General features: G+C 38.7%; 1 protein-coding gene across 1 annotated transcript in view; it reads right to left on the bottom strand.

Annotated features, from left to right (window-relative positions):
- The window catches only part of HEATR5A (HEAT repeat containing 5A), a 123,923-nt gene that overhangs the window by 94,571 nt on the left and 3,277 nt on the right, over window positions 1-26,075 (bottom strand). Inside the window, exons 2-6 of the mRNA XM_017895867.1 lie at window positions 11,133-11,332; window positions 8,905-9,116; window positions 7,297-7,405; window positions 3,491-3,640; window positions 2,641-2,815 (exon numbers count right to left, since the gene is read on the bottom strand). Coding sequence (XP_017751356.1) covers window positions 2,641-2,815; window positions 3,491-3,640; window positions 7,297-7,405; window positions 8,905-9,116; window positions 11,133-11,258 — 772 coding nt within the window. The 5' untranslated portion in view covers window positions 11,259-11,332. The remainder of the gene's footprint in view (window positions 1-2,640; window positions 2,816-3,490; window positions 3,641-7,296; window positions 7,406-8,904; window positions 9,117-11,132; window positions 11,333-26,075) is intronic.

Genomic DNA, 26,075 nt, shown 5'->3' with positions numbered 1-26,075 from the left:
TCATGCCTCAGCCTCCCAAGCAGCTGTAACTGCAGGCACATGCCATCACGCCCCGCTAATTTTTGCATTTTTAGTAGACAGACAGGGTTTCCCCATTTTGGCCAGGCTGGTCTTAAACTCCTGACCTCAAGCAATCCACCCGCCTCAGCCTCCCAAAGTGCTGGGATTACAAGCATGAGCCACTGACCTGGCCTCTGTTATTATAAAAATATTCAAAGGAATCAAAATTTTAAAATCAAAAGTTTATAAAGTAAAAGCTTACAGTAAACAAAGGCTAATTTATTATTAAAGAAAAATATACATTTTTAAAACTTAGCATAGCCTAAGTGTACAGTGTTTGTAACATCTACAGTAGTATACAGTAATATCCTAGGCTTTTCACATTCACTCGCCACTCACTGACTCACCCAGAACAACTTCCAGTCCCATAAGTTCCATTCATAGTCAGTGCCCTATAGGTGTGTACCACTTCTTATCTTTTATATCATATTTATACTGTACCTTTTCTATATTTAGACATGTTTAGATACACAAATACCATTGTTTTACAGTTTTCTCAGTATTCAGCATAGTAACATGCTGTAGAGATGTATAGCCTAAGAGCAATACTCTATACCATATAGCCTAGTGTGCAGTAGGCTATACCATCTAGATTTGTGTAAGTTCACTCTACGATGTTGCCACAATGACAAAATCACCTAATGATGCATTTCTCAGAACATGTCCCTATTATTAAGCTATGCATGACTGCATCTACCTGGACTCATCATGTTTTCCTCATTACTTTCTTACTTCTGAAGAATACACTTATGGCCAGTTGTTTTATAGAATGGCCCTTGATATGAGTTTGTCTGGTATTTCCTCCAAATTTTTGACAGAGAACTACATAAGTAATGTTATATCCTTTTCAATGCATAACATCAAAAAGCATTGCCAGGTGTCGTGTCAGTCTGTCCCTACATAGGTGATATTAGCTTTGAACATTTGCACAGTGTAAGTCTACCAGATTTTTCCACTGTAAAATTATCATTTACAATTATGATGCAATGTATATGGCAATACTTTAAGATGGCATGAGATTGGATAAAACCACAAGACATGCTTTCTTGGCTTTCTTTCCTTCCTTCTCACTGGAAATTTCTGTTCTGTCTTCTTCGATGGTTCCTTGTGTTCTCCTAGAGAAAGCTCATGACCTAGTACCTGGTCTGCTCTTCCCTATGTATACTCACTGTCTTGTGATCTTATCTAATCTCATAACTTAAATTCCATCTCTATATTAGAGATTCCTGAATAATCACTATTAATTTATTCCTAAAATAAATAAATTTATTCCTAAAATTTATGAAGTTGACGTCCAGTCTCCTCTCCTGGATACCAGACCCTCATATCCAGCTGTCTATTTGATATCTGTATTTCGATGTCTATTTAATGTTCCAAATTGTTTTAAACGCAGTGCTTGATCCTCCTCCCTGACACATACACATGCCTGCTCTACTTGCACACTTGCTCATGTAAATTGATGACAACTGTATACTTCCAGGTTTTCAGCCCAAAATTCATAAAGTCACCCTGGACTTCTCTTTCACACTCAACATCTATTCTATTTGAGTATTCAAAAGATTCAAAAGTAGAACTCCTTAGAGAAATGGCTAATTCTGGGGTTGGGGCGGAGAAAGTAGTACACTGTGATTGCACCACTGCACTCCACCCTGGGTGGCAGAGTGAGACCCTGTCTCCAAAAACAACAACGAAATCACTAAGACAAAGCAAAACTGTCCAAATACAATAAACTTCAAATATCTAGAATTATCTACATTATATGCTCCGTTGTAACAACCTAAAAAATGGCAAGCCAAATATATGTAGTCAGATGCATGCTGCTTTAAAAAAAAAAAATCAGTATTTAGATCATATCATTTATTGGATAACACTTCACAATTACTTAAAAAAAAAAATTAAAACTGGCCGGGCGTGATAGCTCATGCCTGTAATACCAGCACTTTGGGAGGCTGAGGCGGGCGGATCACGAGGTCAGGATATCGAGACCATCCTGGCTAAAACTGTGACACTCAGTCTCTACTAAAAATACAAAAAGTTAGCCAGGTGCAGTGGCGGGTGCCTGTAGTCCCAGCTACTCAGGAGGCTGAGGCAGGAGAATAATGTGAACCTGGTAGGCAGAGTTTGCAGTGAGCAGAGATTGCGCCACTGCACTCCAGCCTGGGCGACAGAGTGAGACTCCGTCTCAAAAGAAAAAAAAATAAAAGAAAAGAAAAAGAAACTTTTTTTTTTTTTGGAGTGCAGTGGCGCAATCTTGCAACCTCTGCCTCCTGGGTCCAAGTGATTATCCTGCCTTAGCCTCCCAAGTAGGTGGGATTACAGGCATGTGCCATCACACCCGGCTAATTTTTGTACTTTTAGTAGAGATGGGTCTCACCATGTTGGCCAGACTGGTCTCGAACTCGTGACCTCAGGTGATCCACCCACCTTGGCCTCCCAAAGTGCTGGGATTACAGGCATGAGCCACCATGGCTGGCCCGAAATTGATTTATAATGGGTAGCAATAACACTATACATATTTGTTTATATCAACTGGGGAAAAAAATTACAGTAGATACTTTAAAAACAATTACATGTATTTACCTGTTCCTGGATGTTTAGAAGTTACAGCTTTAGCTAATATTGTGCCTAGTAACTTTGAAACAGAAATCCGCACATCATAATTGGAACCTTCAAAGGACTTAAAACACAGTGCGGCCACACTGTCCAGGTCTGTACTCCACATAAAGATGGCTTCATTCTGAAGTTCAAGGAGACACTATTCAATTGGACAAAGAGAAATTAATGAAAAATAAAATACAAATGTCAGGTTCAGAGCTATGTAAGTTACAGAAACTATCAGGGTTTAAAAAAATAATATACAAATTCAAAGTATCTATTATGATTACAAGAATAACAAATGAATACTTATTAAAAGTCATAAAGATTATATTATAGAAGAGAATGAACCTACGAGAGGTGGGAGGAAGACCCATTTCTAACTCCACAGGTTATGAAAAATGCCTTTAGAATCAATCTGTTGGCTATGAACATCTGGGAGAATAATTCCAACATTAAAAAAACTTTACTGTATTATCTTACCAACTATGTTAAGAAGGTATAAATTAAAAATAAAACAAAAAATCACTTTGAAACAACATAAACCTCACATGTAAATTTTAATTGACACAATTAGGGAGAAATTTTTAGTAACGTAGAATGAATACTTAAGATTCTGGAAACCCGAACTTCCTACCCTTTGACCATGTGTTGCTAACTATTTAAACTTTGGGAAATTCATATAACTCTGGGTCTCGGTTTCCTCATATGTTAAAATGAGATAGTCCTAGCTGACTACCAAGATAATGTAGCTTTTACTAATGCTTTCACAAAGATAATCTGATTTAATTTTCTTCATATTAATTTTTAAAGTCTGCTTATTAGATCATTTTACCTTTGCAGCAGCACAACGAACAGCCATGGATCTATCTGTTAAGCAGGATCTAGCAGCTTTATAAACATCCCTGTGACAAGGTGCAGCGGCAGCTCCTAGTCCATTCAATATATTTTGCAGACTTAGCATAATCTCATATCGGCCTTGAGACTATCAAAAAGAAAAAAAAAATAAATAGGAAAAATAATTCCACTGCAAAGAACAGGATTAAACACTGATATCTGTCTCTGGTACTGAAGAAATACCCAGACTTCTATACATACTGACCAACCCATTCTGACATCAAGAAACAAGTTACTATTTTATGAAATATTATTTGAAAAGTTACTTGTATACACCGGATTTCAACATGATACAAATTTCACAGGGTTGATGTGAAGATTAAACAAAATTACATGAAAAGTGCCTAGCCCAAAGCTTGCATGCCATTAAGCATTCAATAAATAGTTGTTATAGTCTAAGCTAACGTATTAAAAATGCAGGGTCTGCCATTTAATAGATAGGGCCTTAGGCAAATCTGTTTCTTCATCTAAAAATAGAGGTAATAGTATCCCTCATAGGCTGTTGTAAGGAATGAATGAGTCATACATGGAAAGTGCTTATAACAAGCCTAGCCATACAACAAATGTTCAATAGATTTGGTAGCTATAATACTTTGTTATTATTTATTGGTTGGAATAGCATAACTCACAATTTAAAAGTCTTGGATTTAGAATTGAAAAAACCTGGGTTTGAACTTCTCTGTGACCCTCAGTAACTTCGTGACTTTAAGTTGTTCTTACTTATTTCCTCATCTATAAAATGAGGATAAGATGAACCTCATGGGTAAACATTCACCACAGTGCCTGGCACACAGTAAACAGTCAAGAAATAGTAGTCGCTTGGTTGGGCCCAGTGGCTCACACCTGCAATCTCAGCACTTTGGGAGGCCAAGATGGGCCGATTGCTTGGGCTCAGGACTTCGCGACCAGCCTGGGCAACATGGTAAAACCATAACTCTAAAAAAATACAAATTTTAGCCAGGCGTGTTGGTGCACATCTCTAGTCCCAGCTACTCAGGAGGCTGAGGTTGGAGCATGGTAGTGCACACCTCTAGTCTCAGCTACTCGAGAGGCTGAGATGGGAGGATGGTTTCAGCCTGGGAAGCAGAGGGTGCAGTGGGAGGTAGAGGGTACAGTGGGAGACAGAGAGTGAAGTGAGTGCAGACTGCACCATTGAACACCAGCCTGGGTGACAGAGCCAGTCCCTGTCTTAAAAAAAAGAAAAAAAAAAAAGTAGTCACTTATTTAATTAATGTTTTACTAAATACCTCAAATCATATCTATATCCCAGAAAGTTAAGGCCACTGAAGGTAGATAAGTTGGAGTTGGAGGAAGACAAAGATCAGCATCAAGAATCATTTCACAGTAATACTGTTAATTTATCTTTGTATAAGGGCACTTCGAAGTCATAGGTGAACATAATAAAATGGTGCCTATGAGAATCTTCTGAACTTTTCTTTTATTCCAGTTCCAAATGTTGTGTATCACTGGTGGGTGTGGATATCTCTGAAATGTTGTGATACCTGATCAACTAAATCAAAGATCAAAAGTAGGGAATATGGCTTAAGGACGTTAGCTAAAAAAATTTAACAAATAGGGGAGCAACAAAATACTTATCGGTAACTTAAAACATTTTCATAACTATAGAGTAATCCTCTATTAACCAAGGGGCCTAAAAAGTGTTATAGCTTAACCAGTGGAATTAGGAGGAAGAAAGTTTAAAATGGCTGTATCTCAATAAATAAAATTTCTTACAGATATCTGCTTTTAAATAAAATTAGATTTATAGATGTTATAAAAATCTGTTATCCTTAATCATTTACTCCAATCTTTTGGGAAACTATTGCTGAGAAATGATATGATGCAGCAAATTTTCTCACCATTTTATTGTTAGAGTCTTCACTTCTTTTTTTCTTTTTTTTTTTGAGATGGGAGTCTGGCTCTAGGTTGCCCAGGGCTGGTGAGCTGCAGTGGCAGACTCAGCTCACTGCCAAGCGTCCGCCTACCCGGGTTCACGCCATTCCCTGCCTCAGCCTGCCCGACTTAGCTGGGACTACAGGCGCCCGCCCCACCCTCCCGGTACCGTTTTTTGTATTTTTAGTAAGACGGGGTTCACCGTGTTAGCCAGGATGTCTCGACTCCGCGACTTTCCTGACCTTGTGATCGCCCGCCTTGGCCTCCCAAAGTGCTGGGATTACAGGCTTGAGCCACCGCTGCGCCCGGCAGAGTCTTCACTTCTTAAAGTTCTTGAACCAGCTACATTCTTCTTAAAATTTACCCATTTTTTAATTGGAATTTTCCCTTGTTTTGCCTTGCTACATTTTAAAAAATGTGTGTGTGACTGTCCAACATTTCTATAAATTACTTCAGAGCTGTTTTCTAGATTTTTGTAAATAAAGTAACAAGAGTAACCAGTGTGCTGTTTTTAGATTTTTTTTTTTTTAATAAATATTTTTTAAGAGACATGGTGTTGGGCCGGGCATGGTGGCTCATGCCTGTAATCCTAGCACTTTGGGAGGCTGAGGCAGCTGGATCACTTGAGGTCAGGAACTCAAGAATAGCCTGGTGAACATGGTGAAACCCTGTCTCTACTAAAAATACAAAAAATTAGCTGGGCGTGGTGGCACGCACCTGTAATCCCAGCTACTCGGGAGGCTGAGGCAGGAGAATTGCTGGAGCCCAGGAGGTGGAGGTTGTAGTGAGCTGAGATTGCGCCATTGCACTCCAGCCTGGGCAACACAGCCAGACTCCATCTCAAAAAACAAACAAAAAAAAGAGGGTCTTGCTCTGTCACGTAGGATGGAGTCCAGTGGCATGACCATAGCTCACTACAGTCTTGAACTCCTGGGCTCAAGTGATCCTCCTGCCTCAGGCTTCTAAGGGGCTAGAACTACAGGTGTTCACCACCATACTGCAACTAATTTATGATTTGGTAGAGACAGGGTCTTCCAGTGTTGCCCAGGGTGGTCTCAGACTCCTGGCTTTAAGTGATCCTCCTGTCTCAGCCTCTCAAGTAGCTGAGATTACAGGTGCAAACTACCATGTCCATGTTTTATATTTAAAGGTGCTAAGTTGTCCTTACATATTAGGGACCAGAGATTTAAACCTTTTGCTAAACAAACATATAAACGCTTTCATTTCAAAACCAGGAAAGCCACAGTTGGCAAGAGATTATAGTATCTTAGTTTCTTAAAGTCAAATGAAGAGACAGTCTCAAAAACAAGGGGTGTTCCAGAGTAGTAAGTGACACAAATATTTCAATGAGGATTCAGTTGAAAATATACTCCCTTGGCAATTAAAAGGTTATCTGGATCTGGTCACACATCCTCTACACTCTTTCCCCTCAGATTATATTCCTTACTACCTTCTGATGCTAGTATAGTAACTCATCTATCCATAAGGTATACAGTGTTTATCAACTACATAGTCCCTAGTGACAAGCAGTTGCACTGGCACCAGTAAGTGTTATCAAATAGAAAAGGTGGAGTGAGAGGAGAGAGCAGGGATGGACCTATAAGTGGAATACGTTCGTTTTCACCCACTTGGATTTATATGAATACATTCTACTGCATTACTATTTTTCTAACAGGGATTCAATATACAGAGTACATATTGTGCATCACCTAGAAATATTTAATTTGTAGGTATATTTATATTCATATCTACATATGCTTGTCATATGTAAAGTTCTTTTATTTGCTTGGGAAAGCATAAACCAATAAAAGGCTATCTTTCCATTCTTTGGCTGAATTTGTAATTACTTACCTCTGCACTCTTCACAGCTTTAAGAATATTCCCCACCGTATCAGTAAAGGTGTTACCCAGTATTCTACCCAACTTCTTGTACAAGGAACCCAAACATACCACAGCAGCACTGAAACAACATTTAAATTAGAAATCAGTCACAGCTGAAACAATAGGAATAAAAATATCTTAGAATATGTAAGGATAAGTATTGAAACATTTCCCCATTCTCTTGGTTGTCTTTTTACTTTCTTTGTATTATCCTTTGAAACACAAACATATTAACTGTGATGAAGTCTTATCTATTTTTTGTCACTTGTGCTTTTTGATGCTGTACCTAAGAAACGCTGCCAAAAACAAGGTCACAAAGATTTACCCCTATGTTTTGTCTTATGAGTTTTACAGTTTTAGCTGTTACACTTACATCTATGATCAATTTTGGGTTAATTTTTTATACATGGTGTAATAGAAGGGTCCAAATTCATTCTTTTGCATGTGGACATACAGTTATACTGGCATCACTTGTTGAAAAAGTGACTATTTTAAATTTTACTTTGAAAGGATAAAATTCTAAGAATCTATTCTGTGGTTAAATCCTAAGGCATGACACTTAGGTGAATACGATTATACTTTCAATAATAAGGATGTATCTATCTGTGATTACTCTACTACTCAGCCCAAAGATTACACACCCTCAACTTTGTTACAAAATTCTACAAAATATTTCAACAGAACTCAGCTACATATTAGATAATAGATAAGCTTAAAGACAAAAATAAAAACAAGAAATAATGTTCTCATCAAGTTTGAAATCTGAAAACTTTATGGGGAATACATTCTGTTATAAGTAAAAATTAGAGCAACAAAAACTTCTATAAAATTATGACATGGTGGCTGGGTGCAATGGCTCATGCCTGTAATCCCAATACTTTGGGAGGCCAAGGTGGGTGGATCACTTGAGGTTGGGAGTTTGAGACCAGCCTGGTCAACATGGTAAAACGCCGTATCTACTAAAAATATAAAAATTAGCTCAAAGTGGTGGTGCGTGCCTGTAGTCCCAGCTACTTGAGAGGCTAAGACAGGGGAATTGCTCGAACCCAGGAGGCAGAGGTTGCAGTGAGCCGAGACCACGCCACTGCACCCCAGCCTCGGTGACAGACAGGTTCTGTCTCAAAAAAAAAAGAAAAAAAGAAATACTACATGGCTCATTGCCTTTTTAAAGATAAAAGGTCATAAAATGAACTAAATCCTACAGAGAAACTAGGCTGTTCTTTTCAGGATCTTAGCAAATACTTTTCTACATGATATTTATTATCAATTTTCATAACCAAAATGAATAAATTGCAAAAGCATCCAAAATGTGAAGAATTTAAAATCTTTCTTAAATATTCAACTGCTAAATTTTTTTTTAGGAAGATGTTTTGAATCTCAAATCTAGACTTCAAATATGTCTAAAGTATTTGTAGAATTGTTTCTCAGTAACTAACATGAAAACTGTTAGTTTCTTAAAATGAGTAAAACTGAGTTTGTATTCAGTTTCAAAGTAATTGTCAAGTACTATGGGTACTTCATAAAAATACAACAGGAAGCAATATTTTGTTTCCTGTTCTGTTTTAATGTTTCACTTACAGCTTAGTGGGAAGGTAACTTGGAGAATCATCTTTGCTACGAATAAGATCATTACATTTATCGATTGCCTCGTAAACGGAGAATGTGTCTCCAATACTATAAAGTATGGCTAGATTCTTAGCAAGGAGTTTGCGGGTAGGAGGCCCTGGGGAGTTGTTCAACAAAGACAGGAGCTGTTCAACAAGAGTCTTCTGTTTCTCCTTTACATCATTCTAGAAAGAAAGATAACACAAAGACAGTTCAAAGTCAATATAATTATATGTAATCCTCTAACATAATTTTTCTTTCAAATATTTAAGAACTAAAAAGGCTCTAGAAAAATACAAACTTATTTTGACTGGAAGTTACAAATAAGTTGGTAGTGTGGTCATTATGCCACACTAAACAGGTAGTTTGTTGCTCTGTTAGTAACTCCAAAAAAACCCTCCCAAAATTCCGAACCACATTATACTGTAATCTCTGTTAACAAATATAAGGGCTCTAAATCTTCTTTTGTTTGAAAGGTAGAGCAAATTTGTATTATTATTTTTCATAGAGACAATGTGATACGGTTTGGCTGTGTGTCCCCATCCAAATCTCATGCTAAATGGTAATTCTCATGTGTCAGGGGAGGGGCCTGCTACAAGGTGACTGGATCATGGGGGTGGATTTCACCCATGCTGTTCTTGTGACAGTGAGTGAGTTCTCACAAGATCTGATTGTTCAAAAGTGTGTGACACTTCCCCCCAACCCTTCCTGCCACGATGTGAAGAAGGTCCTCACTTTCCCTTCACCTTCTCCCATGACTGTTTAAGTTTCCTGAGGTCTCCCAGTCACGCCTGTTAAGCTTGTGTAACTGTGCATTAATTAAACCTCTCTTCTTCATAAATTACCCAGTCTCAGGTAGTTCTTTACAGCAGTGTGAGAACGGACTAATACACAAGGTCACACTATGTTGCCTGGGGTAGAGTGCAATGGCTATTCATAGGGGCAATTATAGTGCTGCACTACAGCCTCGAATTCCTGGGCACAAGCAATCCTCCTGCTTCAGCCTACCAAGTAACTGGGTCTACAAGCATGCATCAGCATGTCCAAATTTGTATTTTCAACTATAGCGTCTGAGTTACTAATCCTACACTTCCCCCATATAAGCTGCATAAAGCAGTAACCTATAATCTGTAACCAGAGCTGACCTTGTAATGGCTACCTGTTTTATTCAGATCTATTCCTAAGTGTAATGCAATTTTCTTTTTGCAAGCTTATGTATATAAATGTTAATAACGTTATTCCATTTTCCTCGTCTGCTATCCAAATAAAGAGTACACAGTATCATTATGAAGCTAATGGCATTCAGGTGCTCACTGAAGCCTAAAATTCCACAATAAAATATTTGTCAGTGTATAGAATTTTGTCTTTTGCTAATTTTTTTCCCCCAAATCTAGAAGTTGCTTTTTTTTCTCTCTTAAAGATCAGCAAACTTGTCAAATATTTTGATAACTAGAGTCACATAGCTCCTTGTTGTCTCAGAAAAAGAATGTGTTTTGGAATGCTATTATTTTAAATTCATAAATAAAATGTCTTTTGTTAAATTCTAAATGTCTCCATGAGTAGTGTTTTTGTACCACTTTGGAACTGCACATAGTACTGTGATTATGTGAAAAAATGTTCTTATTTTTAGGAGATGTAGGCTAGAAGTAAAGTGCCACCTCAATGGCTTAGTAAATTAATCAACCAAACATGGCAAAATGTTACTAATTGCTGAATGTACGTGAAGGGTATGAGTGATCAGTTTTCCTTTTTTATACTCATGTCATAAGCTTTTAAGGGAGAATCTGTTTATCCATAGGCTCTTGAATTCATACACCTCAAGTCTTCATACCTTTTTAAAGTGAAACTCCCACTACATTGTTTAGCCACCATACTTTACCACAGCTTTATGGACATGGAGGAACATAGATGGAGAAGATAGCAAAAATGAAGTATAATACACAGTAGTTGTAGTTGGTGTTTTATATATTTTTAAAGTAATACCAAAACATTAGCTAATTTCTTCCTGCTTTTCTGAATAGCGAAAACTTCTAATAGTAAAAATTCTGATGAAGGAACAAAAAATGTACTATGTTTCATTAAGTTTTAACAAAGTCTAACATTTTAAAGTTAAATTAGGTTATTCTGGAAAAAACTAGAAAAGCAAACCAAAGGAAGTAAACATGGGCACTTAAAAAAACAGATGTTGTCATTTTACCCACCCTGCTGGTTGCTAACAAGAGCTTCTCCAAGTATCTCAGCCACTCAAAAATAAACTCTGCCTTCTGAACTTCACCTAGTTGATTGTATGCTTCTTCATTCAGCAATAAGCTATGAGCTAATTCCATTCCTTGCAGCAGTCCTCCTAGCTGGTCACAGTTCTTCTCGTTAAACTTCGGTCAATATACCTAAGAACAAAAATCTGCAATACAGGAAAATAATGTATTTTAAAAGGGGAGTAAAAAGGAAGGCAATCATAATATTGGAAATCTTTCACAGAAAAGTGAAAACATAATTAAATGTATACATTTTTTATAACTGCTCTAGGGTGAATCTGGGAAAATCCCAATAATGTTCTAGTTAACACTGACATAAAATCCACCTTTATATTCTGTACTCAAGCAGACAGGCAAAATAGAGTAGTATTATTGGCAATTGTATGCAAAAACTTGCTAAACAGAAGAGATATTCCACTAAAATTCTGAAAATTTTAAGATTAAGCTGTTTATTCCGTGTTAGGTTTTCTTTGCAGTTTAAGTAACTTACTAAAATGGGTAATAGGTACATATTAAAAAATGACACCAAACATCCAGACCTTCTACTAGAATTCTGTAGTAAAGCTTACCATCTCTCTGGGCCTTTGCCTAGCTAGGTACATGCCCTGTCATTTACCTGGAGATCCAAGAGGGACTTAAGCCCATTAGCATCAGTTCTCCCAGCCTACTAAAGGCACTGCTTGTAGTTTCAGGCGAGGAGTTTAGGAGAGTCCAATCTTAACTAGGCTTATATCTGAAAGTCTTATGAGAGCAAACTTTTTAAAATGGGTATTGTCCAGGAATTATAGCAATCAAGATCATATCTGCTCTGACCTAGATCCAGTGTAGCCTTAATTTTGTGGTAGCAAATAATCAACAGAAGACACAGGGTTTGTAAAATTATTGTCTTATTCAACAGCATCTCCTGGGGTACACCTTAGTGCTGTTACAGAGCACACGAGCATATAAATATAAATGTATGTATATATATACATATTCACATTAACATACAAATTTATAAGATGGCATTGTGATTACTAAACAGATTTTTTATTTTTAGGAGATGTATGCTTTACTGCAACTTACTTTTTAAATGGTTAAATCACTTACTCAACCATAATATATGCCAAAATGTTAACAGCCGAATATAGGTAGTGGATATGTGAGCGATCATTTCACTACTCTTCATTTTCTGCATTTTAAAAGCACAACAAAAGTAGAAAAAAATTATTTTAAGAAAAGAAATAAAACACAAGTTGGCTATTAAAAAATACTACTACTTACAGGACTAGCAGCTATCATCAGGAACATTAAAGAACATAGAAGGTACTATATCATGCACAAAAGATGGGTATTCCTATTCACTAATGTCCCTAAACAGAAACATGTTAATTGGAATTTCATAGGAATATAGATAAAATGCTATGGCGAATTTAACTAAAATAGTTAAAATACGTATCTCACATTTCCCTAAACAAATCTCATACTTTTACAGAGAGGCCAGTAACTAAAGAGGTATTAGAAAATTAGATGACAGACATGGGAAAGGCTTTTCATTTTTTCAAACAGTTTATCTGTTTCATAATTTCAAATGGTTTACCTGTTTGAAATTACTTAGAGTATCAGGTCATCATAATTATAATATAACTGAAAAGAGCCTCTTTAAAAGACAGTAGTCACAAACTGGTTCCCTGTTGGTCAAGACTGCCTGCAATGCACTGGGGCTAACATTTAAACATAAGAAGATTGTGCATAAAAATCTGGGTCCAGGGCCAGGCACAGTGGCTTACATCTGTAATCCCAGCACTTCAGGAGGCTGAGGCAGGAGGATCTCTTGAGTCTTGGGTTCAGGAGTTCAAGACCAGCCTGGGTAACATAGAGAGACCCTTGTCTCTACAAAAAATTAAAAAATTAGCCAGGCATGGTGGTGCATGCCTACAGTCCTAGCTACTTGTGAGACTGAGATAGGAGGATCACTTGAGCCAGAGAGGTTGAGGCTTCAATAAGCCATGACCACACCACTGCATTCCAGCCTGGTGAAGAGTGAGACCCTGTCTCAAAATCAAAAAAAGAAAAAATCTGGGTCCAGTGCCATGTGTGATGGCTCACGCCTGTAATCCCAGTACTTTGAGAGGCCAAGGCAGGAGAAATGCTGAGGCCAGGAATTTGAGAGCAGCCTAGGTAACAGTGGGACACCCTATCCACCAGAAAAAAAAATAAAAAAAGAAAGAGAAAGAAAATCTTAGGTCATTTTCAAAAATGTCACTTTTACAGAACAAAGAATATAAACAATGTGGCCAGGTGTGGTGGCTCACACCTGTAATCCCAGCACTTTGGGAGGCCAGTGCAGACAGATCACCTGACCTCAGGCATTCGAGACCAGCCTGGGCAACAAAGTGAAACCCCATCTCTACAAAAAATACAAAAATTAGCCAAGCATGATGTTGTGCACCTGTGATCCCACTTACTCGGGAGATTGAAGCAGGAGAATCGCTTGAGCCCTGAAGGCAGAGGATGCAGTGAGCCAGGGTCACGCCACTGCACTCCAGACTGGGAGACAGAGTGAGACTCTGTCTTGAACAACAACAAAAAAGGAATATAAACAATGCTGCTAAACATTCATTTTTACTGAAACAATAAAAATTCTAGCTTGTTTTAAAAAACCCTCCTTTCCTTTCTTCAATTATTGAAGTGAACTAGCCAAAATATTCACAATTAAGGATACAGTTAATAAATGCTACAGAAATAATTTCTGGAAGAAACCTACTAAATACACACAAGGTGAAAAGCAAGTTTGCATTTAGTATCTATGATTGTTTGGGGGGCAGAAATAACCACAGTATCATAGAGAAAATTTCTTATTAATACCAGGGCAAGTCAAAATCCTATCTTCAGAATCAAATTACCCTTTCTAGAAGTCATTAGGATCTGCTGAAGAGACGTTTTTTACCTTTAGGCAGCAGCAATATTGTGGTGTAAAATGATCTACCAAGAAGCAAAATAGCTAACACAATGTGATAATAAATAATTCAGCAAAAAGCTTGAGATCATAAGCAGGTCATAAAGTCATCTCTAATGCCCTCAATATATTCCTTATGTAAATTACTCCTAAAAGAAGTAGACAATTCATATTGGTAATCTCACATCTAAACTCACAAGTCTAAAATGCACCTGAGAGCTCCACATATGCACTACCCATGAGATAAGCAAGGGCATTTTGCAAACAGATGGCTGCTGCTCTTATCTGAAGTCTTGCCTCATCAGGAAGATGAATACAAATTCAGTCAATGTTATCTGCTATATGTTTTAATATAACCACAACCCTACATATACCTGAGGAATGCTAATTTTTCTAATTTTTCTCTTAGTTTCCCTTATGTTTCTATTGAGATTATAAGGTGATTTACTACAAGTGAACACATATGTCAATATATTTAAATATATTTTTCAAAGTATAGTTAGTTGCTACTTGAAAAAAGGATTTTATAAAACTGCGGCCCCAAATGTAATGCCAGCTATATTTAACAGAAGCAGCTAATATTTACTGACTATTTATTATAGTCTAAACAGTACTCTAAGTGCTTTACATTATTTTCTTGAATAATCTGACAAACTGTCCATGAAGCAGCTATTTTTATTAGCCCTATTTTACAGATGAGGACACTGAAACACAGAGAAGCTAAGTGACTTTCCCAAGGTCACACAGAACCTGGGTGTGCACTTAAGCAATCTGACTTCAGATATATTTGTTTTAACCACAACATACTATGCTGCCACCCTTTCATCCAATCAAGCCCCTCAAAAATGTGAGAAGTTAGGCTAGGCCCGGTGGCTCACGCTCGTAATGCCAGCACTTTGGGAGGCCGAGGCAGGCGGATCACCTGAGGTCAGGAGCTTGAGACCAGTCTGGCCAACATGCTGAAACCCTGTCTCTACCAAAAATACAAAAAATTAGCCAGGCGTGATGGCATATGCCTGTATTCTCAGCTACTCAGGAGGCTGAGGTGTGAGAATCGCTTGAACCCAGGAACCCCGGAGGTGGAGGTTGTAGTGAGCCAAGATCACGCCATTGCATTCCATTGCACTCTAGCCAGGGTGACAAGAGTGAACCTCTGTCTCAAAAAAAAAAAAAAAAAAAAAAAAAAAAGAAAAGTGAGAAGAGGGGCCAGGCACAGTGGCTCACACCTATACTCCCAGCATTTCAGGAGGACAAAGCATGAGGGTGGCTTGAGCCCATGAATTCAAGACCAGCCTGAGCAACATAATGAGACCCCATCTCTACAAAAAATAAAAAATTAGCCGGGCATGGTAGTGCATACTTGCAGTCCCAGCTACTTAGGAGGCTCAGGTAAGAAGATCACTTGAGCCCAGGAGGTTGAGGTGACAGTGAGCCATGATCAAAAAACAAAAAAACCCAAAGCCAGTCATTTTTTAAAAAGCTTACATTTTGTACATAATTTGTGGATATATGGAACTAAATGACACTGTTTCCCAAAGACAGAACATCAGGTTCCTTGGTGTAATAAATTTGGGAATCTTGCATTAAGACAAAGTTAGGGATTTTTACCTATAAGATTTCTCAGGCTATTTAATTAGGTTAATGTATACTATGACTCTCCATGAATGCAATATAGTATGAAGTATTAGTCAAAATGCTGCCAGCACCTAGCAACTTCTAGACCTAAGCAAACTGTTCCAAGGAGAAACATTAAAATGTCATCCACTGTATTGTTTTATATATATACTATCAGTATACTACTACTATATAGCTACTATATATACGGTATATACGCTGTAATGGTATTCTGGAGATGGATTTCACTCTTGTTTGTCCAGGCTGGAGTGCAATGATGACGATCTCGGCTCACTGCACCCCACCTGCTGGGTTTCAAACAATCTCCTGCCTCAGCCTCCCGAGTAGCTGGGATTACAGGCATCCACCACCACATGGCTAATTTTGTATTTTTAGTAGAGGCAGGGTTTCACCATGTTGGTCAGGCTGGTCTCGAACTTCTGACCTCAGGTAATCCACCCACCTCGGCCTCCCAAAATGCTGGAATTACAGGGATGAGCCACCATGCCTGGCCCTATTAATACATTTTTAAAAGGTACACAAGAATGTTTATTCCATTACTTTACAGCCAAACACTCTATGTGCTTACCCTAAAGCCAATAACTGAACTAAGTTATAAAGGTATTTAAATGCTTTTAGACTAGGTATTTCTCTGGGCACTATTTGCTTCTTTCAAAACTGTCTGTACTTTGTACATGATAGATACTCCTAGTTACTCAGTCATCATTTTCATACCAGAGGTCTTTTATGTTGAGAAAAGTAGGCACTGTGAACTAGACCTAAGGTACCAAGGTAACATCCAAATTATGCTTCTCAAACTGGGATAACTCCAGCAGATTATGAAGCATATTACTATGCTAGAGGTCAAATTTAGACTAGAGGGTCAAATTTTACTTAAAGTTTTCCCTAAGCATTAATTTTTAACATTATTTTATATTAAAATACAGATTTATGCATATAGAAGGCAAAATTAATAAAACACTTCAAGATAAAACATGAGACTTCAAAGAAATCCTGAGAATGATAATGCCTTTCTAGACGTCCTTTAACAAAATCACTCCTTTTGCTGCAAATTCTAATGGAAAACTGAAGAACCACTAAGCCATGAGTAAGCTGAACTATATGAAACTGCCATTTTTATAGGTGAAAAAAAGGCTGGCTTGACAATTTATGCGATTCAACTTAAGTACCAGTCTTCAAATATCAGACATAGTGTATATGTGTACTAATGTCTGTACTTTGCATTATGTCTGTTTCTTTCCTTTCGAATGGCTCTGTATTAAGCCTAGTGACTTTATTAGCCTAGAGTAACACATATGTATATTATTGACTACTAATAGAAAAAGGAACCAGCAGGGCACCAATATTCTAGGGCCAGAGTTTTCTTTTCTTTTTTTTAAAGATGGAGTCTCACCCTGTCGCCCGGGCTGGAGTGCAATGGCACAATCTTGGCTCACTGCAACCTCCGCCTCCCGGGTTCAAGTGATTTTCCTGTCTCAGCCTCCAGAGTAGCTGGGACTACAGGCACATGCCACCAGGCCTGGCTAATTTCTGTATTTTTAGTAGAGATGAGGTTTCACCATATTGGTCAGGCTGGTTTTGAACTCCTGACCTCAGGTGATCCACCCACCTCGGCCTCCCAAAGTGCTGGGATTACAGGCATAAGCCACCATGCCCGGCCTCAGAGTTTTCTTTTCTAAAGTAACTTACTCCAAAACCATCTCTGAGAGCAGTTAACAACCATATTATCAGGCCAGATGCGGTGGCTCATGCCTGTAATCCCAGCACTTTGGGAAGCCAAGGCTGGCAGATCACTTGAGCCCAGGAGTTCAAGACCAACCTGGGCAACATGGCAAAACCCTGTCTCCACAAAATATACAAAAGTTAGTTGGATGTGGTGATGCACACCTGTAGTCTCAGCTGTTCGTGAGGCTGAGGTGGGAGGATCCCTTGAGATAGGGAGGCGGGGCTGCAGTGGGCCAAGATTCCGCCACTGCACTCCAGCCTCGGCAAGACTCTGTTTCAAAACAAACAAAACCAACCAAGGGTTGGTTTTAATTCATTTGGAAATGAGTTAATTTCAATTTTATTTAGGCATGGTAGTGTAAGCACCTTCAACAATGTCAACAAACATACAGGCAGCTGATTATTCCGGTCCTGATAGAAAGTGCTAATATAATTTTCTCTCTCTAGAGTTTACAGGTCTATTTTGGTAGCAATGGAAACATACGTTGAAATTTATAGGGAGAAAAAAGTATTCCTAATCTTCTTGGTCATTTTAGTTTCTTAAAATGATTATATCATTTCAAGGAGGGAAAAGGGAAAGATCACAAATAATCAAAGACGACACTGGATACAAGATTAGAAAGGTTTGTTAGTGTTTTCCTTCTGGAGCATGAAAATAATTTACAAAACAAAAAAGTCACTGAACAGTAAATGAAACTAATTCCAGAATGTATCAAGTGCCTGAAGTGCTGGGATACAGTACGTCTCAGACTTCAATTTCAATTACTTTTATTTGACTTTTACTTACCTAAAAGACACCATAACAGCTTCAATTCACCCTATAGTCTTAGTTCCTCAGTTCTGAACAAAAAGCACAAAGTAAACAAAACAAAACAAAACAAAAACCCCCAACTCTCAAGAACTCCCACAATTCAAGAAACATAGATAAATCCTAAAATCCAAACCTTTCCCAAAAATATAGTAATTAGCTTTCATCTAGCAGGAAACTAGATTATTCTACCCTGACCTCAGATTTTCACTTGTGATTTAGGCTTTGCAAAATTATACATTACAAAAACAGGAACTCACAAGTTACAAACAGCATTAGGCCACACTTGAGATGTTGCTTAAAGAAGGCTGCCCCTGGTATAAAGAAAATGAAGTTCTTTTGTTACAGTACTTTACATATCTCTAGGCAGAATCCTAAAGTTGATTTGCTGACACTTAATCAGTATAGTTTATTAGTTCTAGGGTAAAATGGATAAGAGGCAAGTCATTTGTAATGTTAAGAGTTCTTTAACACAGTTGTAACTTGATAATTTAAAAATCTTGTCTGTATCAACTCCATCTTCAAATCTGAAATATCTTGCTTCCTTCTTTCTACAATAGTATTTTAAAATTTTGCTAAAAAAATTACTTGCCTCAGAAAACAGCAGAAAAATCTCTGACAATGAAATTCAAACCTATGACATTATTTTGTATGAACTTAACATTAGTATAATTCTCTATAACAACCCTACAAATAAACTGGCTATCATTAATTAAAAATTTGAAATGTTGGCTGGGCACAGTGGCTCAAGCCTGTAATCCCAGCACTTTGGGAGGCCGAGATGGGCGGATCACGAGGTCAGGAGATCGAGACCATCCTGGCTAACACGGTGAAACCCCGTCTCTACTAAAAAATACAAAAAACTAGCCGGGCGAGGTGGCGGGCGCCTGTAGTCCCAGCTACTCGGGAGGCTAAGGCAGGAGAATGGTGTAAACCCGGGAGGCGGAGCTTGCAGTGAGCTGAGATCCGGCCACTGCACTCCAGCCTGGGCGACAGAGCAAGACTCCGTCCCCCCCAAAAAAAAAAAAAAAAAATTTGAAATGTTAACAATATAATAATGATTTAAGCTCAATAGGAAATAATTTGATTTAGCTGAGTGGTTCAAAACTATGCATATTAAATCTAAATATGAAAAATGCAAAAATTTTTACAGCCAATGCTAAAATTTTAGAAAAGCTGATAGTTTAATATAAACAGTGGCAGTACAAATGGTTCAACTCTGTTAGAAAAAAATATTATTTATCCTAGGTTATAAACATATCAAAACCATTTGATAAAACATCCAGTTTTGAAAATTCATAAGAAAACGAAAATGTAGGTATAAAAGTATTAATTACAGCACTGTAATTAACTATAATTCTAGTGAAAATTCAAAAGAACTTACAAGTCCAACACTAAAGAAATGGTTAAAATTGGACATATTCAAAGAATACTAGGCTGTCATATAAAACCATGAAAACTACAAATGCACAGGAGTGCAAAAGGCTTAATGGGGGGGGGGGAAGTAAAGAAAACTACGAGTGCAGAAGTTTTACATGTTAAGAGAAACCTTTAGATAAAGCAGTGTTTACCAAGAATATTTTGTGGAATACTGCCAGAAGAATGAGAACATGTATTCTGTGTGAAGAGGGAGAAATCCAAGTTGAAATGGTTTTGGGAAATGCCACATTGTCAGTTTTCTTCACCAGTTTCTCCATACATGTAACATGGTAATGTGCACTATGTACAGCCAAGAGGGCGTGCAGATAAAGCATTTGATGTTTCTAAACACATTTTAACTATAAGCCTCTCCTCTACTCCCTTTTTCTTTTTTTCCCAGCCAGGAATCTCATAGAACTGGTGTTCTATAGAATACAATCTTTGAATTACTAATCATTAAAGACTAGTATAGGTCAAAAAATTTAAAAATTTCTTTTTTGTTCATATTATAAAATGATTTCTTTCTGTTTTTTTGTTTTTGAAGGAGTCTCGTTCTGTTGCCCGGGCTGGAGTGCAGCGGTGTGATCCTGGCTCACTGCAAGCTCTGCTTCCTAGGTTCAAGCTATTCTCGTATCTAAGCCTCCCACATAGCTGGGATTACAGGCATGTGCCACCATGCCCAGCTAATTTTTGTATTTTTAGTAGAGATAGGGTTTCACCATGTTGGCCAGGCTGGTCTCGAACTCCTGGCCTCAAGTGATCTGCCCATCTTGGCCTCCCAAAGTGCTGGGATTACAGGCGTGAGTCACTGCACCCAGGCTGAAATGATTTAGTATTAGTAGAAGGATATATAATTTCCACTATCAATGACTATTGATGTCATACTTAAAAGAGGACATTTCTGATTAATATTTTGGATCAAAATATCTATATAAACAGAATCTTCTCATAAAGATGTAAATAAAGCCGGGCGCGGTGGCTCAAGCCTGTAATCCCAGCACTTTGGGAGGCCGAGACGGGCGGATCACGAGGTCAGGAGTTCGAGACCATCCTGGCTAACACGGTGAAACCCCGTCTCTACTAAAAAATACAAAAGCTAGCCGGGCAAGGTGGCTGGCGCCTGTAGTCCCAGCTACTCGGGAGGCTGAGGCAGGAGAATGGCGTAAACCCGGGAGGCGAAGCTTGCAGTGAGCTGAGATCCGGCCACTGCACTCCAGTCCGGGTGACAGAGCGAGACTCCGTCTCAAAAAAAAAAAGATGTAAATAAAGAAAGACGACAATGGCTAGGTGCGGTGGCTCATGCCTGTAATCCCAGCACTTTGGGAGGTCGAGGTGGGTGGATCATGAAGTCAAGAGATTGAGACCATCCTGGTCAACATGGTGAAATCCCGTCTCTACTAAAAATACAAAAATTAGCTGGGCGTGGTGGCGCGTGCCCATAGTCCCAGCTACTCGGGAGCCTGGTGACAGAGCGAGACTCCATCTCAAAAAAAAAGAGAGAGAAGACAAATACACAAAGTTTCAACTTTGTATGCTTAAGATTTATCAATTCGCATAAAAATCTGTGTTATTCTGTGGCTAGGTGCAGTAGCTCACGCCTGTAATCCCAGCACTTTGAGAGGCCAAAGCGAGAGGATCACCTGAGGTCAGGAGTTCCATGGAGAAACCCTGTCTCTACTAAAAATATAATATTAGACGGGTGTGGTGGCTGGTGTCTGTAATCCCAGCTACTTGGGAGGCTTGAGGCAGGAGAACAGCTTGAACTTGGGAGGTGAAAGTTGTGGTGAGCCAAGATGGTGCCACTGCACTCCAGCCTGGGCAACAAGAGCCAAACTCCATCTCAAAAAAAAAAATTGTGTTATTCTATACTGTTAAGTAACTTTCACATATACATCCTTTACAAACCAAAAATGACTTGTACTATATATTTTAAAATTTGATTTATGGAATTCTGAATATGAATTCCCACAGTCAAATGAATCCATGTTTTCTAACTTATACCACAAAAACCTAACTTATGACACACCCCAGGCACAGCACTAATACTTCTAATTTTCATATATAATAAACACACATTCAGTGTACCAAGATGCCAAGAATATTTTCTGAAAACTTGGTAGGAACGGGAGGAATGTTGCTGCTCACCACTACATAATATAAGGCAATACAAACAGCAAATACACACCGCTCTAAGAACTGATGGGGAGCACATCCTATTAGGATAGAGAAGTCAGGGTGGAAGAAAAGAGAAACAGGAGTTACCAAGACAAAGAATTTAACACCAGGACAAGAAATTTATAAGAAGTTGGGGTTAAAAAGGGTTACAGGTTGGGGACTGAATTTACTCTGCCGTCTTCCCCCCCTCCCCCCGCAAAATACTGCATGTTATTGTGAGGAATGAGAAAAATGGCAGAAGCTGGATTCCATGATGGCGAGATTGCCAGTGGGAGACGCAACTGGACTACTGTTTGTAGCAATTCTCCTTCCAGCTTATGAAAGAGAACACCCCTGAAGCATAAAAGGAAGTATTCTGGGGGGTGGGAGGGTTAGATAAGACTGAGCAGTAGGAACCAATTCTAATTTCTAATATGTCAGTGACAGAAAAATGATTATTTTTTGAGGATCTATGTACTAAAAGCTTTTAATTTACTATCTCATTTAATCCTCATAATACTGAAACTTAAGATGACTGCTATTACTAATACAGTTATTGCCATAAGTGGTGAAGCAGCCAATCCTTCTAACTTTGTTGTTCTTTCTCACCACTTCACTTTTATGTCTCCAGTACTTTGAGGCTTTTTGTTAGTGTTATGTCTTCCAGAGACATCAGCTTTCAGAGAGCCCTTTCCATCTAGATGGCAAATCAGTAAGTACTAAAATTATTAGTTTAGTCTTTGGCTATTCTTGACTATTTTTATTATGCTTCATTCCACACACCAATTCTCCCATCTCTCCATGGAAGAGGGATTTCATCCTGGACCTTTAGGAATGCCAGAGGCAGATTTTAAGTTAAGAAGTTTTACTTTTCTTGTATTTCCCACCACACTCTCCTGAAAGTCACTAGCTATTAATCACACTACTTGGTACCTGAGATTCCAGTAACAGGAAGTAAAAAAACGAAGTCTATAGAGCAATTGTTTCAGAACTCATGGATTTTACTGACAAAAATCCATCAAAGCCTATTCATTCTTAGTCGACAAATGACTAATAATCCAGTTGTCTGGATTCTAGAAAGAGTAGAGAAGCACATTAAAAGTAAAAGAGCAAACTCACTGAGAGTAGGAAGCTAACAGTGATGGAACAAACAAACAATATTGAATATAGATATTTTTAAAAGCAGAGCAATATAGGGCTACTTAATACAGGAGCAAAGTGTACAAGATGCCATTATTCCTCCAGCACATCAGAGTTTACAGGAGAGGCCAGAAATTCTTGCTCCATTTTCAAAATGAGTCAATCCTTGAATCTGCTGCTTGTGCAATCTGCTACCTAGGACTTCCAAGTTTAGCCATTAGACTCTACCCGCTTTAGAATCTTCCTTTTCCCTCTCCTCTAATTATTCATGGCTCTTACATCCCAGTTAGAATTCACAGATTCACTCTTAATCCACACTATGGTCTAACATCCTGGTTCTTCTTCATGGTTCCTACATTTGTTTGTTTGTTTGTTTGTTTGTGACGGAGTCTCACTCTGCCACCCAGGCTAGAGTGCAGTTGCACCATCTCAGCTCACTGCAACCTCTGCCTCCCGGGTTCAAGTGATTCTCCTGCCTCAGCCTCCTGAGTAGCTGGGATTAAGGTGTGCACCACCATGCCCAGCTAATTTTTGTATTTTTAGTAGACAGGGTTTCACCATGTTGGTCAGGCTGGTCTCGAATTCCTGACCTCGTGATCCACCTGCGTTGGCCTCCCAAAGTGCTGGGATTATAGGCATGAGCCACCATACCCAGCTGGTTCCTACTTTTAATTCACAACATACCTCATAAAATTTAGCTACCTAACCTAAAATTTAGCTAAATTTTTAACCTCTTGGAGCCTCACCTGAGGGCTTTCCTTGGCAGGCACTGCTTCTCACTCCCTGCCAGACATCCAGCTAGCTTCTTTGCAACTACAGCTCCCTGGAATAATTCCATATTATTCTGCCTTCTGACTGCCACTTTCATGTCCTACCCATGGAATACAGTAAACATAACCATCTATTACATCAAATCCCCACAACTGTCTGGGGCAGCACTCCATAAATCAAACTAACTGATATTTCTGCAGCAAAAGATAGGCAGATCCATATTCACGTAAGATGGGATAATGACTGCAAATACCTTTGCATCAGTTCAGGCCACGTTTTGCTACTAAATGAGTTAAGAAAAAAACTTTTCAGAGCCTTTTAGACTCTAGAATTAGGACTAAGGGATTTTGTACGTGTATATCTGCTTTGCTTTTTTCTGATTTCCTCCCAAAACAGTTTTTTAAGAGTTTTGGTGATTCAATGGGTAACTTCAGTTTTCTGGTAATTTCATTTACATAAAAAAGTTATTATTACTTGTTTTGAGTAAGGTATTATTTTGTGTCCAGACACACAAATATGTATATATTCAACACGTAGAAACCTCCAAATGCAACAGAAAAGTATATAAATGCTATTGTATATTTGCCCATTGAGAAGCATTACTTGGGCAATAAAGGGCAACTAAGTTACTGAAAAAGTACATATATAAAACAACAATTTTGTAAAATTAGCACCATACTATGGTGTGTGTGTGCTGTGTGTTTTTTTTTTTCCCTTTTCTTTTTTTCTGAGACAGGATCTCACTCTGTCACCCAGGCTGGAGTGCAGTGGCAGGATCTCAGCTCACTGCAACCTCCACCTCATGGGTTCACGTGATTCTCCCACCTCAGCCTCCTGAATAGCTGGGACTCCAGGTGTGCATCACCATGCCTGGCTAATTTTTGCTTTTGTTTTTTAAGATGGAGTCTCGCTCTGTCGCCCAGGCTGGAGTGCAGTGGTGCGATCTTGGCTCACTGCAACCTCCACCTTCCGAGTTTAAGCAATTATCTGCCTCAGCCTCCCAAGTAGCTGGGATTACAGGCACCCGCCACCATACCTGGCTAGTTTTTTTGTATTTTTAGTAGAGACGGGGTTTCACCCTGTTGGCCAGGCTGATCTCAAACCCCCGACCTCAAGTGATCTGCCCCCCTTGGCCTCCCAAAGTGCCAGGATTACAGGCATGAGCCACCACACCTGGTCCATGGTTTTAAGATTAGCAAAAGTATATGTACAGCTTTAAATATTTAAAATTATCACCTTCAAGTTTTCCTTCATATTTGTCACATAACCAGTTCTAATCTCTTAGGCAAATAATATAGTGCTTTAATATGGCTATAGTATGCTTCTTTTCTAGAAATAAATCTTTTGTGTTGCTACTATTTTTTTTTAAAAAAAAGGCCAAGCATGATTCAGGATATATATTCCTGTTTCAATCTGTTAGGTATCTGCTTAAAGAGTTCTAACTTTCCATTTGGTTCTCACTGTAAATATGTTTGATTTCTTGTTCAGTTACACTTCCTATAACATTCTGTCTGACTTTATGACCAACTAGGAATCACTAGATTTTAATCACTAGATTCCTGTTTAAAAAACTCTTTTGAGGCCAGATGTGGCTCACACCTGTAATTCCAGCACTTTGGGAGGCCGAGATGAGGGGATTCCTTGAGCCCAGGAGTTCGAGACCAGCCTGGGCAACATAGCAAAACCGCATCTTTACAAAAAAATACAAAATATTAGCTGGGTATGGTGGCATGTGCCTGTTGTACCAGCTACTCAAGAGGCTGAGGTAGAAGGATCGTTTGAGTCCACTCCAACGACTCTGTCTCAAAATCAATCAAACAAAAAAAAAACTGTTTTGGGTAAAGGTACCTTACTGCTGCTTATGATAAACCCTATGAATGACACAGTAAAAAAAAGTTTACTAAACGAAAAACATTTCCCATACTAGATCTAAATTAAAACTTAAAATAACAAAGCTGCTAGAGAAATATATAAAAACTCTTCCTCTTCCCTAGGCTTACAAAAGGCTAGAGCTGGCCGGGCGCGGTGGCTCACACCCGTAATCTCAGCACTTTGGGAGGCCGAGGTGAGCGGATCACGCGGTCAGAAGATGGAGGCCATCCCGGCTAACACGGTGAAACCCCATCGCTACTGAAAAAAAAAAAAAAAAAAAAAAAAATTAGCCGGTCGTAGTGGCGGGCGCCTGTAGTCCCAGCTACTCGGGAGGCTGAGGCATGAGAATGGCCTGAACCCTGGAGGCGGAGCTTGTAGTGAGCCGAGTTCGTGCCACTGCACTCCAGCCTGGGTGACAGAGTGAGAA

The sequence above is a fragment of the Rhinopithecus bieti genome, unplaced genomic scaffold, assembly GCF_001698545.2.
Source record: "Rhinopithecus bieti isolate Rb0 unplaced genomic scaffold, ASM169854v2 scaffold_21703, whole genome shotgun sequence".
In the NCBI taxonomy this organism is placed as follows: domain Eukaryota; kingdom Metazoa; phylum Chordata; class Mammalia; order Primates; family Cercopithecidae; genus Rhinopithecus; species Rhinopithecus bieti.
This window is presented reverse-complemented; position numbering and strand designations above follow the sequence as displayed.